We start from the raw sequence: 19,922 nt of genomic DNA, 5'->3' as shown, positions 1-19,922 counted from the left end.
TGCAACTCATGTCTTTCAACATGCCACGCGGTACTCAAGGACACACAAAGGCAAATAAAACCAAGCTATTCGTATGCACGCACAGCCCCGCCGCACAGAGAGTAAACAAGCACATACCTGGTATCAAAGGGCACGTCTCCAGGGAGTGTGTGTGTGGCTGCTTTACCAAGGAGGAAACGTATGCGCTGGTAGAAGCTCTGAGTGTGTGTGCTGGCGGGCGAGGGGGCTGAGTTAGCGGACGGCGGGCCCTGCTGCAGCAGGACCAGCGGGTCTGCAGAGCCGTGACACAGAGGGTCGGAGCCGCAGCTCAGCTGTTCACAGCAGTCGGGGTCAACGCAGTCGATGAGGCCATCTGAAAGCAATAACAGAGTTGTTATTTAAAACGGGTCGGGATAATTTGGACAAATTTGGGTCGAAAAGTTCGAGGAACTGTCCGGCCTCAGAAAATCCAACATCTGCTGCCTCTATATAAACTCTGCTGCAGTAATGGAACCTTCTACAATGAGCTGTTTCACCATTATCATGAGTTGCCGGCAAACGAGATTCATTAGGGGACATTACTATACAATTACAGCATCCAGTGCTATAAATCAGACTTAAATTACCCCCTATTATAGGAATGTGATTTATTGAAGTCCAGTGTAAACAGTGAGATACAAAGAAAGACTGCAGGTAATAGGAACCAGGCTGGCATTTGTGTTTCCTATTTCAAACCTGTTCCTGAAAAGGCAGGAAACTGCGCTGACATTTAAATGCGCCTGACCACAGAGCAGAGAGTTAAAGGCCAACAATATCCTATTATACCCTCGTCCTACAAAGGTAACATGGCACAAAGGCTGATTTCCATAGGATTCTCTACTTCAGGGCCGTTAGTGATTGAATTTCTAATGCCACTGTCATTAAAAGCACAAACCGATTTGTGGCTAATTGTCCAGGGGTGGCTCTTGAGCATTGCACACAGCAGGGTGCAGCACTCCACCTTAGAGGCCTAAATATGAAAGTGGATCCCATTTCACGGCCAGCAGAGAGGGGAAATGTTTCTTCAAGAGTAAGAAATAGTTACGCTTTTCTGCCATCCAGGTGAAATGACAGAAGCTCAGGTGCATGACAATGGAATCATTCAGTCCCTCTACATTGTGAGACAAAATTACTTCTGTAAGTGAAGGCTATTAAATCTTCAATCAAATTTGCCAATTAGGGAAGATGGGTAAATTGTATGCCTAACGAGAGTAAAAAAATTGTGCAGAGTGATGGAAGAATAAAAAAGATGTTAAAACTGAAGTATAAATTGCTTCCTTCAGGCTTTTGTTGGTGAGTCTCTCAGGCACAATCACCCTTTAAGATGAATTTCAGATGTCTTAGAAGAATTTAATATTCATATACCATTACAAAAGCACATGATGTCATTGAGTGCAGTGGTTAACACTGCAGTCCTGGGTTCAACTCCACAGGGGGCCAGGGGGTTTTCTGCATAGTGTTTGCAGTTTCTTGCCATGCACAGGTGGGTTCTGTCTGGATACTCTGGTTTCCTCCCAAAGTCCAATGTACATATGAGGGATAGGTGAACTGCTCACTCTAACCTGACCTTAGGTGTAAATGAGAGGGTGAAGTTTTTAAAAAATCTCTTTAGGTGTGTTTCCACTGCAGGAACTTCCGGGTCATTTTACGGGGCCTGGCCTGCTGCTAAAACCTCCTCCGAAGGGCCATTTATAGAAACATTTAGGGAGCCTAACAGTCCTTGCTCCAAGGTAGGTTTTTGCTCTTAGATCGGCCCCCAAAAAATCCTGGGTGGGGCTTGGGGTTTACTTGGTGCTGACAGGGAGCATGAGGTGACGTCCTGTGATTGGGGTCCACCTTGTCGATTGAAAAATCAGCAAATGGTATCGACTTGCACCGGTGACGTTAAGGCCAAAACTGTCGCGCATCGATTATGCACGGTTTGAAATTCGTGATAATGTGAGGAGGTCCTACTCCTCAGGGAAAACACGACAACCAAGAGGGCTGAGTGAGAGAACAGTTCCTGCAAAGTTCCTGCCCCCAGTTTTTATCAGGAATTGCGGCAGTGAAAACGCGCCTCATGTTAACTCTGCAATGAGCTGATGTCTTGTCCAGGGCATACGCCACCTCTCCTGACCCTGTTAAGGGACAAGGCCAGGGAAGATGGAAGGATTTATCTATACAGTATACAGTACAGACTGAAAAAAAATCCTCATATAGTGCTGATAACCCATCCCTTTCACACCTACTCATATCCTCGACTGACAAATACCATAAAATACAGTACAGCATAATTAGTTCAGTCATTTATTTAAAATGGCTGGCTCCTGAGAAGTGTATATATATATATCCACTTCATATATATATATCCACTTCATATATATATATATATATATATATATATATATATATATATATATATATATATATATATATATATATATATATCCACTTCATATATATATATATATATATATATCCACTTCATATATATATATATATATATATATATATATATATGGGTGTGTGTGTGTGCGTGCGTGTGTGTCTGTGTGTGCATGCATATATATTTATAGAATATTCAACATTCAAAGAAAAAAGACTTCTTCTGAATGGAATGATATGGTTCATATACAGGAGCACCTTATCTTATTCATTTTAATGTCACCTTTCTGCTAGAGCCAACAAAGGAATAGTCGGATTATGCAAAAATTGATTGGCTTTTAAATTAGAAGAGGTATCACATTTCAAATAGCGGGCTCTCTGGGACGCCGGTCACCGTCTTGAATCTTCTGTCCCACTTTGTTCTCAGAGTTCTTATTCACTTGACATGAATTTGACGAGATGATTGGCCTGCCTGAGTGAGGCTGAGGTTAAAAATACAAAAAAAAGAAGATTGAATTGAAACAACAGGAGCACAGGGCAGCTCATGCACCTTGGAAAAATAGACTGTAAGTCCTGTTCGTCACGCACTGACTGAACACAACAGTCAACGAGGGCATGCAGTGCACATGGCTGAGCAACAGAATGGTGAAAACACCGGAAAAATAGAAATAAGGAAGAACTGACAAGGAGCAAACTAAATGGAAGAAGGCTGAAGGACTTTTCTGCTGAAAATCACCAAAATCAAGTGTGAACTGGAGATGGGAGATCTCAGCAGATCATCCGTATACTGCAGTTTTTTCCCTAAATAAAATCAAACTAAAAGTAATTTGGTATGATAAAATGTCAACTATTACCCTGCAAAAACTGGCCACCGTTCTCTCATCTCATTTGTCAACATTTTCATTGATATGTAGTTTGATTTGATTACTTTTATTTATCATTTGTCCTGATGTTGTAGATGGATAAGGTCCCCCAAAGAGCCATTGTTGTGGTTAGCGTGTCCCTCACCATTTCTCTTCCCAGTACTCCCTACTGGACTCTTCTGGGGCCTCTTCAAGGAGACAAACATCCACCAGTATGTGCACAAGAATTTGCACAAGAACCATGACTAACATACAATAATGAAGATGAAGTGCAGACCAATCACAAATGTTATTAATAATAATGTAAAAGATGGGTCTACTGAGAGCTACACTACACTGCCATAAAAAATTAAATAAATAAAAGCTATTACTATTCCTATATCTATAACCCCAGGCTGTATATTTCATACACTCACACATACATTGAGTCACTATAGCTGCAGTGTTCTTCTGTAGTAAAATACAAATATTTGCCTCTTGGAATTTGTGACTCATTACTTTGTCAGTTTGGATTCTCTAAGTCAGGAGACAAAATGGGGAAATGCAGCAGGTGAGACAGACCAATTAGCAGGTGTCATACTCGAGGTTTCAGAGAGATATTATGTTAATGGCTCATTACATGATGTTGCATTTTGCCCATTATGAGCTCAGGTGTTTAATTTTCTTCTCTAAAAGCAATGAAACAAAAACGATATCTCAGGCACATTTGACAGCTCTGCCCTGCCTCACCTATTTCTCAGAATTAATGTCATGAGGCAAAAACATCAAGACTAAAAGAACACACCGACTCCCCCCACCCCTCCTTTTGGCATATGTTCCCAATTATTGTGCTGTTCATTCTTTTTTCTAAGATTCAAATCCCATCCACTGAAACAGGTCTCTTCACTGTTGCCGTTGAGTATCGTCTGTCCATATTTTATGCTTCACAAAGCAGTATTTAGCTAAAAGCTATAATCTGGCCCTGTGTTCAAATTTGAACAGCCGTCTAATGCCGACTCTCCGAACTGTTGGCTCAGTCTCTCGCAGGGCTTTGGTAAACAATGTGCAGGAAAAGAGGGAATAGAGGGTTACGTAGCGGCTTTCAATGGCCTGCATCACCTGAGGAAAAGGTTCTATAGATTATGCGTGTGTGAGGTTCCCTGCTGCTGCAGCGCTGATTCAAGTGCCAAACACCACACGCTGTGGAACCATGTGAAGTAATATCAAAAGGAAAGAAAACTTTTACCATGCACAGGAACTTATTTGCAATCATCGGCTTAACAGAGCTCTTTATCATGGATATTTGATGGAATCCAAAATGAATGTGAAATGGGGAGATTTTGCTAAGATCCATATAATGAGTGTTAAATTGTGTGTCAAAACACACGTGAGAAGATCGGTTTTAAGCAGAAAAACGGTCTCAACAAGCACAAAATGGACGCAGAGCGGATTCACATTTATTTTCAGTTGGTGTGTTTGCTGGCAACCATTGCCCCAGCAATGGGGAGGGGGGGTGGGGTGGCTCTGCATTCATGCAGGTCCACAGCCAAGTGATTTCAGCCTCACTCCCAAATCCTCATCCCATGATTGGTCATCTACGGGATGCAGGAGGGATTCCTGTGGCGTAACTTTTCCATCCATCTGTCCAACCAATTTCAATTAACCACTGCTTAGTCCCAATCAGGGTCACGGTGGGTGCTGGACTCTGTCCCAGAAGTCACTGGGTGAAAGGCAGGAATACACCATGGACAGGGGGTCCATCGCAGGAAACACACAACCTTCTCTCACACAATCACACCCAGGACCAATTTAGGATGTCCAATCAACCTAACGGGCATGTTTTTGGACTGTGGGAGGAAACTGGAGGAAAACCACTCATGAAACACTTGAACTGTTGGACTCTTGTAAACTCCAGAAATTTTCTGTAATTTTAGCCAACACACTTTTGATGCTCGATGATAGAAATTGGGGATCTGTAAGTGTTGATGCCCTGACTTCACCACCAGCCGAGTCACAAAGGCTTCAAGTGCACGAGATGTAGGACATGCAAATACAAAGCATTTAAAAGAAAAACTCTAGCTTCCATCTCACTTTGGATGATTAAACATCTGCATATTTCATCACAAACTCATTTTGCAGGACAAAGAGTTTTCTTCTGTCACCCCGCAGACATTAGTGAGCGTTGAGTGCACATTTTGTGTGAAAGTGGATCTCGACTGCCTTTTAAATGTATTAATTAGCCACAGCAATTGCTTTAATGCTTGATAAGTCACACCAGGCGTGTTTGTTTGATTGAAGTGCAATTTTTTGACTCCCTGTATTTTGTAATTAGATGAAACACCAAACTTTGAATATTAATTATTGCAGAGGTGCAGAATCCAAAAGTGGGGGTTGTTTTTTGAAAAATGAGGGAGTTCAACTCTACATCTAGTTGTGGACAGGCAGACAAAGTTTATGTTCTCAAACCCTGTTGGTGAAGAACTTCAAATATGTTCTGATCACAAACACCTGAACAAGACACACAAATGTGTGTAGTATAGTCGTGACTCTACTGGAGACTCAGCAGGACAGGGACAGCAGGGAGGGACGACGGGACAAACCATGAGGCAGATTTCTCAGCAGGAGAAACAGAAGAACAAAGTAATGGACAATCTGCCAGATAGACAGGAATAAAAGGGAGACGGGGGAAGAGAAAGAGATAGAAAATGATAGATGATGGTAGAAATGTCACCTCCGTCGTTGTCGGCTCCATCACTGCAGTCAGTTTCCATGACAACGCTGCATCCAGGCCCACTCCATCCAGTCTGGCAGACGCAGCGCCAACCACTCTGCTCCAGGGTACAGCGCCCATGCCCGCTGCACAGACCTGGGCATCCGTCTGCAAAAGTGTGTCATGTAAACACGCACGCTTATTTGTCATTTCTCAGATATCCAGAGATGTCGACACCAACTCTAAAGCAGAATAAATACCTTTAACAACCACATCCAAATCGTGAGTGACTGTAGGGGGGCCCAAGGGGAGAGAAGAGAGGAGAAGAAACCGTCACAAGCTTTTTTTCTCTTTCAGTATTCATACATACATCTATGACAATTAAAGTTTCACACACCCACCCACCCACACACACACACACACACGCAGAGCTCACCGATGTTGCACTGCTCCCCCTCCCAGCCGGGCTGACAGATGCAGGTCCCGTCGTGGCACTGGCCATGTTCCTCGCAGCGAGGATGGCATGCTCTCTGGTCGCACGCGGCGCCAGTCCAACCCTCCTCACACTGACACTGGCCCTCTGAGCAAACTCCATGGCTGCCACATGGCACCGGGCACAGCTCTGTCAGACAGGGAAGAAAAAAGGTCAGAGGAAGGACATAATAAATGACTGGTGGGAGAAAAAAAACTAAGGATTTATTTTAAGAGGAAGGAAGCAAAAGTGGTAAGCCAGAGGATATAAGAAGGTACCTAAAAGCAAACCAAAATACCCACAAAGACTATACAGGGCGACTTTCTGAGAGTTCACTTTCTTCACACCTCTAATAGCTGAGCTCCCTGAAGGATGGTACGAGTGAATGGACTCATAATAGGAGCAAATGATTCATGTTTGCACCGCATATTTAAACTGCAGGGACTCCAGCCCGGCTCCATTATTCTTTTCTGACATTTTGATCAGATTTGAAGGGGTTTATTAATACAAGTTCTTTATCTCTCCATTACCATCTCTTCTTTTCAGTATCCCTTTCCTTCCCACAATTTTGGACCGTCTTGTTTTCAGCCCTGTGTTTGTCTATTTCCCTTTTTGTGTGCTCCTCACTATCTAACTCCTCTTCTCTTTCATGCTCTCTGCAGATGCAAAGCCTCATCCATCAGTAAAGAGTGCAAAGTGCTGCAGGCACACTAAGACTACTTATCCCGCTGAAGTAAAAAGTTATTTCAATTTAAATATACATAGCATGGAGATGGAGGAAAACCTGGATTCAAATTGGAGTTTTTCAGCTCTCTATTAGAATGACATTAGTTTAGCTATGCTTCAACAAGGCAGAGATGAAGAATTGCTGGGTGGTTTTGATTAAAAGCCCAGCAGGTACAGAGAGAAGCCAATCATATCTTAAGTATTCAGCTATGGTCCATCATTATCAAGGGCTAAATCGCGATATTAAGGTGCGCATGCACCTGAGAGCGCGGCTATGCCAATTTCCTGCAAATCATAGCTGCGTGTGATAAAACAGATCCAATCCTTGCGTTTAGGTGGGTGTAGTGGAACAGAGTAGATTTAATGCTAAGACTGCTATTTTCCCTCACTTGCAAGGACAAGGCCATTTTTCTTGCTGCCGGGTTCACGCTGCTGTCTTCTATGTTTTTGACATTAAACTTCATGAGCTTTTGTTTTTTCTTTTACAATCCCAAATCCATCACTTCACCATCTTTGAACAACAGTCGTCCGGATTTACGGGGTTTATAGAGCCCAATGCGAAATAAAGGTGGATGTAACAAAAGCCTAATACAGTAAACGGGGTATTAATGACCATCTGCAAGCTTTTAAATGCCAAGGTGGACTATTCCTCAGCTGTAGTCTCTTATGGGCCTTGCAGCTGTGAGAATAGAGGCATTTCTTTCTTGCCTGCCTCATTTACCTCAGGGAAATTGTGCACGAGTGTACTGTGTGTATGAATGCACAATATAATGCGTGAGGGGGGTGTGTGTTGGAGGGGGCACAGCTGTCAGCGAGTCATGAGTGGAAATGTCATTTACGACTAGCATGAAGGGAGCGCAAATACACTCACGTGCACACGGACCCGTTTTACCGAGACGTTTCAATCCATATTTCTGTCTCGGGTCTACCAAATCCCCAGAAAATGGTACCTGGCAGGCCCGTGCATGCTACAAGAACACTGGGAAACTGGCGATGTGCACTTGCAATTTTCCTCTGGCTGAACAATAATCCGCAGGTCTTACCTGTGTAGCAGTCTGGGCCCGTCCAGTTGGGCTGGCAGGCGCAGGTGTCTGACTCAGGGAGATAGGTGCCGTGTCCTGAACACTGCTCCTGACAGGCCGGCAGCGGGTCATCACAATTCACTCCTGTCCAGCCTGCAGAGCACACGCACTCCCCGCGCACGCACACACCGTGGCCGCCGCACTGAGGGTCCACGCAGTCCACTGCGGAGAGGGGGAGAAGGTGTGAGTCAAAGGTACGGGTGGGGTGAGCAGGAGAGGGCATCTCATTATAATCATCAGTTCACCAAGTATGAAAGCAGTGTTCTTTGCATCCCTTCCAGAAGTTAACCACCCTATCTACAATTCCTGTATCGGTTCCACAACATTACACTTCATAGGGCACTTAGAACCGACGCTTTGATAAGAGGTGAAATGGGCTAAGTTTTTTTGAGTGTGTGTGTGTGTGCGCGCGTGTGTTATGCTGTGACAGTGTGTGTAATTAGAGCTCCGCGTGCCAAGGCAAGGATCAGCACCATTTGGCTCAGCTCAGTTTCGCAGCTCAAGGTCAAACACCTGATTCAGTCACCGCAGGCAGAGACAGCCGAGGTGACAGCTCCCCGGTCGCTGGCACACCAGTGCCAACGAGCTCTGAGCGGGTGTGACATCATAACTCCTTCAAATCGAACGGCTTTGTTTGTTTCTGCCCATTTATTAGCTGATTTATCATCAGACGGCAACACGGTGGATTTGGTAAAAAAACAAAAAAAAAACATCATAAAAGAATACAGGAAAATACAAAATGCAGCAACCTTTATATCTGTCCTGGATTAGATATAATACCATCATTCATCATGTGACAAGAGAAGTTTGAAGGAATGAATAAAGTGTAATGAAACAAGTAGCATAGTGTTTCTCCTTTTTCATAACACACACACACACACACGCACGCACACACACACACACACACACACACACAGACACACACACACACAAACATGCACACACCAGCACAGAAGATGCATCAGCAACTCTGTTGAGTGCTTCTGATAGCAGAGGAAATAGTTAGAAATGCCATCTCGTGGGAAGTCTTAAATTATAATAAAGCATATTTTTGTAATAGTACTTAGTGTTGAAATGAGGGTGCATCACAAATTCTAGAGTTATTTATAGTTTATGTGCTCTCCTGACAGTATTCCATACAAAAAGAATTACAGGAGAAAGTGTAATTTATCTGCATTAACTGAAGGTGAACCGACTAGTGGAAAATGTTTCAGTTAGGACCAAACTGAAATTCATTTAAATTTATCATTTCAGCAGCCTGTGTGCTGGTTCCATCTACCTAATGAATGTCAGACTGTTCCTTCGTTCAGCTCCACCAGCTGTTCTAAACACAAAGATAAATATCTGGTTCCTTGGGAACTACAAGTGGTGATGGGACACAAGCTTGCTAAACAAATAACAAAAGAAAAGGGATGGAAAAAAAGAATAGTAAAAAGAAGAAATAGAGTTACAATAAACTGAAATAAATAGCACGGTGGTAAATCTTTGTGGAATGAAGAACCAGCCCAAACACTGTGAAATTAGTCTGGAATTCTCTCCCACACACGTGCACATGCACACAGACTTTATTAAAGCCCAAAAGAGGGAGTGAATACTAAGGTTCCTTTTTAATGTCCATGTTTTTTTCAGTTTGGATGGCACGTGAAGATATTTGGAGACATTTGAGACTTGGGTGAGGACGTCAGACTACATAAATGTTCTCTAAACTGACTGAGAGCTGGAAGGGATGTGGCAGTTTGAAAAAAAAAAATAGAAAAGCAAGCATGTTAATAAGGATTTGAGGACCAGTGGAACTTCAGACAAATATGAGGTATTATTGACCGACATGACAGATGCTGAGCGTCTTCTCCGCACGGGTGCAACCGCGCCAGCGTTTGGGTGTCTTACCTTGCTCACAGTTGGTGCCCTTGTAGGCTGGACTGCATATGCAGATTCCCTGAATGCACGAGCCGTGGTTGGAGCAGGTGGGGTCGATGCACTGACCTTCCTCCACGTTACACTCTGCCCCCTTCCACCCGGCCAGGCACACACACCTTCCTTTCTCATACACTCCGTTCCCGCTGCACAGCACAGGGCACGAATCTGCGGGACGGAACGTACACGGATTAGTGCTGCGCACTCAGGAGCACGCGTGTGCAAACATGCGTTGGCGCGTTGCTGCCGTAACCCACTACGAGAGGGGCCCTGCTCTCTTATCACAGTTAGGCCGCAGAATCAGCAAATCCTCGACCTGTCTGCTTCTCTTTCCCTCGCACACGCGCACGCGCACTCTCATATGCAGGTATAATCACACGCACGCACAGTAGGGTTTATCCCTTGGTCTGTTTCAATTTTCTCAAGCACCACCTGAGCCCGGCTACCACGGCAACCCAGGAATCATAGAAAATCCCCCCCAAACGTCACCTCGCTCGCTCTGAACAGGCCGTGAAAACAATCGTGAAAAGGGAAGATTAGGGGAGAGAGCATTTACTTTTACAAAAGGAGTGTGGAAAGCAGCGCTATATCGATGCAAAGATGGAGAGCTGTGTGTCTAATGTATTAACAGCCAGGTAGAATGAAGCCATAGTACATCTGTTGACAGTTACGCAACCTCCTCCTCCCCACCGCAGCTCTGCCAAGCAGAAACCAACTTCAAATAGATGAGAAAAAAACATCCAGAAGCTTTTATTGTGGCATAATTTACTCTGGGGGCCACACACATTCATGTCGTGTTGGTTTGATCCTTTGTTAAATGCCACACTGCAGCACTAACATTCACCCCATCATTTTCTTAGCAGCTCTTGCTAAAACACAGAGTGTAACTTTTCATCACGCCGAACATCAGCGCCGGAGCAAATGAGCTCCGATGAGAGGAAGAAATGAATAAGAAATGTGTGTAAATAAATAATAGGATGTGATATCAATTCAAGCTTCCCAACACAATGAGACGGACAAAACTGATTCTATGGAGGGAGGACACAATGAAGACCAGAGGCAGACAAACAAATCTAAGAAAATAGTCATCTTCTACATTCCTGTTACACCCTGAATACCTGTCCTTCCAGACAGTCGCAAAGTTAAAGTCTCTCTCTCTCTCTCTCTCTCTCTCTCTCACACACACACACACACACACACACACACACACACACACACACACACACACACACACACACACACACGCAAACATACTCAAATTATTTCAACACACACATTTAGGCTGTTTCTGTGTGGGGAAAAAAGATGTTTTTGTCATTCCAACTGGATTCAGTGAAGATGAATGTATTAACTTTAGTTGAGATGGTTGTTTTGAAGCTGCCTTCAGTGTTCGGAGGAGCTGGAAGACCAGAATGATGTTCAAGACAAGCCACCATTTACAGATTGACATCATTAATCAGTAGTCATTTTGTGAATTACTCAAATGACTGTTTTAGATACGACAGGTATGTAAACACAAACATAAAACATAAAATTAAAAATGTCACAGCAAAAATGCAATGTCATGAATCATTAGTTGCAGGATTGTAATCTAAAAATATAGCAAAGTAACTGCACTTTTTTTACTTCATTGCTGTTTCTTTTTGCCAACAAATCTAATCTTTAAAATGTCTTTGTTTATTTAAAAAATGATTATCATTATTATAGACAAAGGATATTAACATGCAAAGAATTATCGACAGCAACAGCCGAACTGACTAAACAATTATCAAAATCAAACATAAAAAAATACATATTTATATTAAAACAACTCCTGGATTGAGAAAAAGAAACATTCAAACAATGACAAATCTCTAAAAAAGTCAAAAACAGTTTTAAATGAGTGAGAATGAATTCTAACCACAACTGAGGAAAAGAAACATTTATCCAAGACAGAACAACTACATTTTCAAGAAATAAATTATGTACAAGATGCTGCTGTAAATTTGTCTAATATGTTTTAAACAAGGTTTAATAAACTCTGAGCCTTTTATAACATTTTTTGGACTAAAATTTGCATCGTTCTGCAGGAGGAACGAAACAGTAAAATGAATGAACTGAGATGAAAGAGTCAAAAATAGAAAGGCGCTGACAGGCAGATCATAAATCAATGCCAGCCTAATCCTTCATGAGATATGTCTCACCTTTGGCACAGTCTGGACCCAAGAATCCCGGGAAGCAGTGACAGTGTCCGGCCACACACTCCCCATTTCCGTTGCAGTCCGATGAGCATCCATCCATCGAGTCTGGGAGAGCAGAAAAACATCAGAAACCCACGTTTACAAAAAGGCTGGAGACAATCACAAAACTAGAAAATAGTCCATGAGCAACTGTGTAAAACCAGAGTAGCTTTATTGAACGCAAGGCGTGATAAGCAGTGATGGCTCCCCAGACTCAGGGCCTTTATTAGGTTAGTCTGATCCAGCTGCTATCGCTCTCTGGGGAATGGCCAAGCACTCACTTACACTTAGTTACTCTAAGCACATTATGCTGCATTATGGTTTGGAACCACACTGCACACAAATTTACAAGCATCATATCTTAATCAACAAACTATTTACAAGGGTCCATTTTGGAGTGAAAGTCAAGCACGTAAAATCTGTCAATATGAGTACACAAGTTAGCCGGGTATTGCAAATATGAAACTGCTGCGGTAAATCTGCTGTCCTCCCGGCGTAGATCAATGTGATGCTTGTTCTCGTCCTTTGTCTCATCTGGATATCCTTTCATCGAATACCCTTTAGGCTCCGTGGGTTTCATCATACCCCCTTCAATGGACTTCAATTAGCCGTCCTCTTTTTACCATTCTCCCTTTCGCTCCTTGATATGTCCATCATGTCAGGTCTCATTCAGACACTTTCAGAGGATTAAAAAAGTCTGATCGGTTGTGTCGGCTTGAGACGAGAGCTCGTCGGAAGAAGAGGCTAGGACAGCTGGGGATCTGGCCTCTGAATGTTGGCTGTCTCGGGCAAAACCACCTCAGTCTGGGGTAAATTAATTAAGACACGTGTCAAAGTTGCCATCCTTTATTTGACCCTGTGTCGTCCAAGTTAGCTCCTTAAAGGGTCTCAGTTCTACAGCAAAACCACTGCATTCCTGTAGGTTTCTCTTCTTAGGCAGCATGGATGACAAATCCTTTCACAGGCACGCGCACACACAAACACATATGCAAACTTATTATGTGACACCCGCCTTGAGGCACACGTGTCACATGCTAATGAGACAGACCCTGCCAGCAGCAGACAACATGCCAATGTCCTCCACAGCAGAGCATCACTAGAAAACCTAAAGTCATTTTCACCTCCATCACCTGTCATCGTCACAGTGATGGAGAGAAGAAGTACAATCATTCTTCCTCCCACACACTGCAAAAGAATCAAAAACCTTTCTCCGTGTGTTTCTTTTTCTTCCCCTTGAATAAAGGAAATAAGTCTCAAATACACAATTTCCAATATTGTGCCCGTCATTTCATTGCTAGCCATCTATTGAAGAAAAACCCATCCGCAAGGTCAGCAAGTTCTGTATAATTCTGATGAGGGATGTGATCCGTCAGAGCGTCAATAGCCCGTGAGGTTCAGGGATGTCACAGTGATCTAGACTCTGCATCTCCCAGGTCACTGTCTCACCTGTGAGTATCCCCAGGCAATTAACTGGAAATGTAGTATACCGAGCTTCTATTTGTTACAGAGGTGGCCGTGCACGCTTGTGTGCATATGTGCATCAGTTCTTTCCACTGACTAAATCTTTTCCAGTATGAAACCACTCCTGCCATAAGTTATTGCAGTTAAATTTATTTATAAAATAGGTGCTTACAGCTAAGTGATCTGATTGGCCGAATAAGTATACCAGTGGTTCTTTACGAGCTTGTAAAGATTCAGCCATTGTTTTATAACCCTTGGGGTTTATGAATTTATGGAACAATCACACGGCTGCTCTGCTAACGAGAGGTACAAGTTAACCAGTTTCTTGTATTTGTCTGCTTTTAGGGGGAAAGTTCAAAGATTCCTCTCGATTTCTTATACACTTTGAATATATTGCAAAAGATTTAATATTCAAGAGGATCTGCAATGACAGAGCTGAAGTATAGCAATTATGCATAATTAATAGCCCTGCAGGAAGCACCACTCCCTGCCTGGGTACTGCCCAAGTAGTAAAAGGGAAGAAAATAAGACGGGGCTTGAGTGGAGGTGGCAAAACGGCAGAAATCATTAGGCTGGAGCTTTTGTAGGTCAAATGGCAGCAGTGGGGGCTGGAAAAAAGGTTTCAACTGATTTACATGACTTTTTCTGCAAAATGGAGCAAGTATGTATGCATGCGTCCACATAACAATGTCCATTTTCATACACGAACAAATCACATTTTCTCCCGATGACCTAATTAAACCACGTGATAGCCCACAATTCTCTGTAGTCGTGTGTGCATGTGAGTCCCTATTATCTGTAATAATAGGGACTGTATAAGTATACAGTCATTTGCAAGGAGCCATATATGTCATTACTATTTCCAAATGACTTTCTGTTATTTCTGCACAAATATATTTTTCATCTTCTGCTGTTTTTCTTGATATGTTTCATTGATGTTGTCTTATTTAGTTGCTTGTTAAGAAAAGTCTATTTCTCACTAATATGCTTTCTGCCTCTTCCTTTGTTGTACCTACTCACTCTTTCACTCTCCTCAGAAAATTGCAATTTCTCCAGTAAGATCGGTTCTCCTTCATCTTCCCATGAATCTCAAACTGGGCTTTAGAGAACCCCACTTTGTTATTAGAATTTATTGTGCTGTAGCTGAGTAGCTTTGAAGACCTGCCTCCAAAATAATCCCATCTAGGTTTGAAGTCTTTGTAGAAGGTGTAAATGGAATTGAAAATGAACTCTGACATCAATCTGTTACTGTTATTTCTATTTTTTGCAACAATTCTCTTGATTAATTATTGGGCAAGCCTAAGTGAGACTAAAAGCTGCTTTTCTGAGCCCATCTGCTGCATCTTTGTGTTGCTTATGAAAAGAGGAAGTTCATTCGTTGCTGCCATTTCCTGTTTAGCATGACTCAAAATAGCTCTGGTATATTCCAGACCTAATAGATAGAATACAAGTCAACAAATGTCTGACAGGCCTGAAACAAAATCTGTGTTTAGCTGTTTAGCTGTCAGTCACTACACAAAGAACTCTGACAATATGGTGATAAAAGAAGGACGTCTTCAGTGGGATGTTTTGGTGCTACAGAGCCGTGCAATGGTTGATTCACATCTTTGGGCTGATGCCTGTGATACACATCTAGAGTGAAACTTTGTTACGTTCTTATTGATAAATAAGAAGGGAAAGAATAAATCTGCCTGGCTCAATGTTCTGATCTTTTCATAACAGTTTAGATATTGTAAACTTTTGCCACTTACATTTGATGCTCTGTTCACCCAGATTTGACTGAATTCCCCTCTTTTTTTGATTGTTGCGATACTGTATTCTCTTAAGAAGCACTGGACAAAGTGGGAGTGGAGAAACTACCCTTGTAATTATCCACTTGTCTATATTCAGCCACGCACTCTTGCATTATTCACATCCTTCAATTTGTACTGCCATTCGTGTGTGTCGTAGCAATGAGGTGCAGTTAGCAAGCCCTGTCATTATTACTGGAGCTGTCCTCCCCTTTATAAAGGATTTCTCCTGCCATGCCAAACTCCCTCTTAAAACAGCAAAAGTTCCCTTCAGATGTCACTTTTGTTAAAAATCAATCCCGGCAGCCCTCCCTGTTTTTGTTTTGTGCAGCAGATGAGTGAAGAGGAAGGACAGCAGAGTGAAGAAAACTTGAGATGCAATCAATGAAAGCCCCCGGTACATTAAAGAATCCAGAGACAATAGGAAAATAAGCTGTCGATTGCTGTCCTCACCTATCGGAGTGCTGTGGAGTAGCACCCGCTCCAGGTTGCGCCCGTCATTGTAGAGGGCGAGGTGCCATGTCCCAGGGTCCATGTACTCGATGAAACCTGTTTCCTGGAGGTTGTTCAGCAGCAGGCCTTTGGGAGATTTGGCATTCAAAAGAGGATCAGCCAAGGACCTCGGCAGCGCCTTCCCATCCAGCAGTTTCACAAAGTCAAACTGGGTGCAGTCACAAAACAAACACAGTGAGGATGTGTTTCATTTGACAACAAAGCGGCTCAAAGTGAAGCGGATTAATGTTCTGGAGTGTTTAAGTAGCATTTAGCAGCTGTTTGACTGGTCCAGTACAAGTCCTTAATCTTAAAACCTGGTCCTGTCAGAGGCAAGTTCTTTAGTAAAAGACTGTTGATTAAAAAAAAAAAAAATCCTTCACATCTTGACAAGCTCTTGACAGTGCAGACAGATGATGACCCTAAACATGCTGTCAGATAAACTGGAGGATTCCTGAATTCAAAAAGAATTCAAAGCAAATGAGCAATCTTTAAATTTCAGTTTGATTCATATCTTATTTTACAATATTTGAAGCTAGTGTGAACCAGTTTCTTATTATCTTTATTTTTGAAGGTGGAATCCACAAAAGTAGAGAAACAAACATCACCATCAATCCTCTATTAGACACTGTCAAGTTCGGCTTAATGTGCTGCTAAATGTGTTAGCAGACTATGCCTCTCTGTCTCCAAATGGAACAGAGGATTTTTTCATTTGTTTTAACCTCTGCGTGCTTCATCTCAGTTCCTTCTGACATTCCTCTCTACACCCTCATCTCCATCTCAAATCCTCCTTCAGCTAGTGAGTACTTTGCCGTCTTATTCCCCCCGAGGACTGTGTGTCACACTAGTGTCAAAAACAGCTAATTAGACCACTTCATGCAGTCGAGAGCAGAGCTGCACTAATGCTATGCAGATGATTCCGCGTGCATTGTATTTTTGTCAGTCGACGTGTGTGTATGTGCGTGTGTGCGTGTAATCTCTAATATTCCCTCTCTCTCTGGAGGAATATGCCCATGGTTAAATCTTATCAGAAGCTATTTTCTTGGAAATGCCAGCATGAATCCTTGCATTTGCAGTTGTTTGCATAAATGTTTCTGTCCACATGTCAAAACATATTTCATGTCTAAAACAACAATCATTTTCCTGACAGTGAAAAACTGTCAGTACTGTTGATGAATTCCTTCTCACCTTACATAATCCGATAATTCTACAATCAAATATATCAATCTTTTAGTAAATATCTTCTGGCTTCAGTCTATGTGGTGTTGACGTGCATGAGTTCTCCATAGTCCAAAAACACACATTAGATGGACTCTAAACTGGCCTTCAGAGTGGGCTTAAGACCAGTGACCCCTTTTTTCCTGTTTGATGCCTGCTGACCAATGGGATGGGTTAAAGCACCCCATTTGACCCTGATTAGGCCAATTACTTCTCTTTTTTTTCCTAAAGAGAGAGTTGCATTTAATTTCCGCTGCACACAATGTCTCCCCAGTTGTCACTCAATGTTGAAGGTTGGAGTGGGGCTTAGGTACTTTACTCCTGTTAAGGGGTTGCACCGCAACAGCACTGTGGGTCTCTAGGTTTGCAAAGCATGTTTAATAGTCCCAATAATGGTCACCTTAAGAGCACGGAGATTTATATAATTTCCTGAAAGTATCCAGTGTGGACGTACACAGTTGGTGCTGTGGCAGAAAAGCCCATCTGTGTGAACAGCATGACTGCCATTACCTGTGTGTGTGTGGGTGGTATGTTCCTGCGTCCGTAAACCCCCAGCAACGCATTGTGAGAGAGGGAAAGGTTGAACTTGATGTAGGTCGGGTGGTGCACAGTCATATGAAACCGCCAAAAAAGTCCCGGTGGGACCATCTGGCTCTGCTGGGTTCCGATCTCTATCTCGCCCTTGTCGATGGCGTGGCCTCGCACCCATTTCTCTGCGGATAGGAAAAGAGTTACTAGTACAGGTTGCATCTAACAGAAAAACCCCTAATACCTAAGCAACAAACAAGTGCAATCAGCTGTTGTTCTAATGCCAGCAGGCTAAATGGCACTGAGGACTGATAGAAGGATGCTGAGAATCCAGCTTGTGTAGAGGTCTCCTTTGGACGGGCTCTGCATCAAGAGAGCTGCTTTAGAGCGGACGCGTTCTGTCTGAAAGCTGCCTACTGGGGCTTTGTCCTGGCTCTATTAGCATTTTCTAACAAGAACAGAGTGTGTGCACCCCTCAGATGTGTGTAAAAAAAGTCCTCAAAAATGGTGAAAGGTGCTGGGGCCAGGCACACACACACACACACACATACACACACACACACACACACACACACACACACACACACACACACACACACACACACACGTATTCAGACAGCATCGTGGCACAGAGATAGTGTCTGGAGTGAGAGTGTTATTGTGTGTGAAGAGAATAGGTCCTTCCTGACCATCAGCTCTTCTCCTCTCCATAAGCCTCTATCAAGCACGGGGCACGTGCCTTTTGTGCCGTGGACCAATTGAGGCTCGCCATCCCTTTTTGTGTTGGCCTTTATGGAGAGATATATCTCTGCTTCTCAACTAAGATGGAGAAAATACGCTGACAGAAGGGAGTCAGCCGATCGTTACGACACAAAGGCGAAAAGAACAGTTAGGGGCAGATTCATGGATGAGGCCACACGCTCACAATCTATAATGCCTGCAGCTTTACCACTCCATTATGGCAACACCATACATACCCTCAGGCTGGCCGCTATATATCACCTGAACTTTCACACGAAGAATGTTTGGGTGTGAAAAGCTCCTGTTTTTAGCGACACTCTTCCCTTTAAGTAATGTCAAAGTGACAGACACTAAAATGTCAGCCTTTTATTCCCTGTTGTTGTTCAGCAGAAGATGCCTGGAGTCTATCATTCCAACATATATCTCTGATTCAATCATGTTGCCTAGCAGAGTCTAATGGCTCCAGCATTACATTTTTTTCAGGTCACACAAACATGTGGCTGGAGTGTGTGTTCTGATTATACCCCCCGAGCATCGATATTTATTAAAAGAGTAATGTTTTTCCATTTGCATAACAAAGTCACAGAGAGCTCTATGATCCTTTTGGTGTCCACACAAATATTAGCAAATACCCGCACAAGTGCTTTGTTTACCACAGTAGTAGTTAATACATATATATTTGTTTCGGCTACAGGATTTTGTTGAGAGTTGATTAGTTACACCATTAGAAACTAAAGCCATAAAAATTCTGGAGGCATTGATCAGTAAAATGTATAACTAAAGAATTAGTTTTGCTATTTGTCATCTACTGTTGCATAAAACAGATTATACACACACACACACACACACACACACACACACACACACACACACACACACACACACACACACACACACACACACACATATATTTGGTAAGATATGTAACTGCTTGTAGCTCATTGCTTTAAGCCAGTAAAACATAATTTAACATTCCTCTGCGATGCCTGCTGCAAACTTGCACGTGCACTCTCCCGCTGCCTTATGAACGACCTGCAAACATGTCTGAGCAAGGTTGGACACCGACTCTCAATTCTTCTTCGTTTGATTCCACTTAAATGTGGTCTGCACAGCCAATCCTCCTCCTCCGTCTCTCCCTGTCGTCCTCTTCTTCCCTATGTCAAACATCATCTGAACACATGTCAAAGCTCTGGACCTTCCTTTTCATCTTGCCGTTCCTTCCTCCTCCGCTTCAATGGAAACTGGTTTGATAAAAGTGAATTGATTAATTGGTTAATTGATTGATCTTGACTGAGCTGTGACAGAGGGTGAGGAACAAAGACAAATGGAAATACAGAGAGAACAA

General features: G+C 42.9%; 1 protein-coding gene across 2 annotated transcripts in view; it reads right to left on the bottom strand.

Annotated features, from left to right (window-relative positions):
• tenm1 (teneurin transmembrane protein 1) overlaps positions 1-19,922 on the bottom strand; it is a 141,358-nt gene that overhangs the window by 45,841 nt on the left and 75,595 nt on the right. For both annotated transcript variants that reach the window (XM_029847107.1, XM_029847108.1), the window contains exons 7-15: positions 17,819-18,021; positions 16,052-16,259; positions 12,312-12,413; positions 10,102-10,296; positions 8,176-8,376; positions 6,371-6,556; positions 6,195-6,224; positions 5,956-6,102; positions 118-352 (exon numbers count right to left, since the gene is read on the bottom strand). In XM_029847107.1, coding sequence (XP_029702967.1) covers positions 118-352; positions 5,956-6,102; positions 6,195-6,224; positions 6,371-6,556; positions 8,176-8,376; positions 10,102-10,296; positions 12,312-12,413; positions 16,052-16,259; positions 17,819-18,021 — 1,507 coding nt within the window. The remainder of the gene's footprint in view (positions 1-117; positions 353-5,955; positions 6,103-6,194; positions 6,225-6,370; positions 6,557-8,175; positions 8,377-10,101; positions 10,297-12,311; positions 12,414-16,051; positions 16,260-17,818; positions 18,022-19,922) is intronic.

Source organism: Takifugu rubripes, chromosome 14 (genome assembly GCF_901000725.2).
Source record: "Takifugu rubripes chromosome 14, fTakRub1.2, whole genome shotgun sequence".
Taxonomy (NCBI): domain Eukaryota; kingdom Metazoa; phylum Chordata; class Actinopteri; order Tetraodontiformes; family Tetraodontidae; genus Takifugu; species Takifugu rubripes.
Note: the sequence above shows the minus strand (reverse complement) of the source record. Positions and strands in the feature narration are given on the sequence as shown.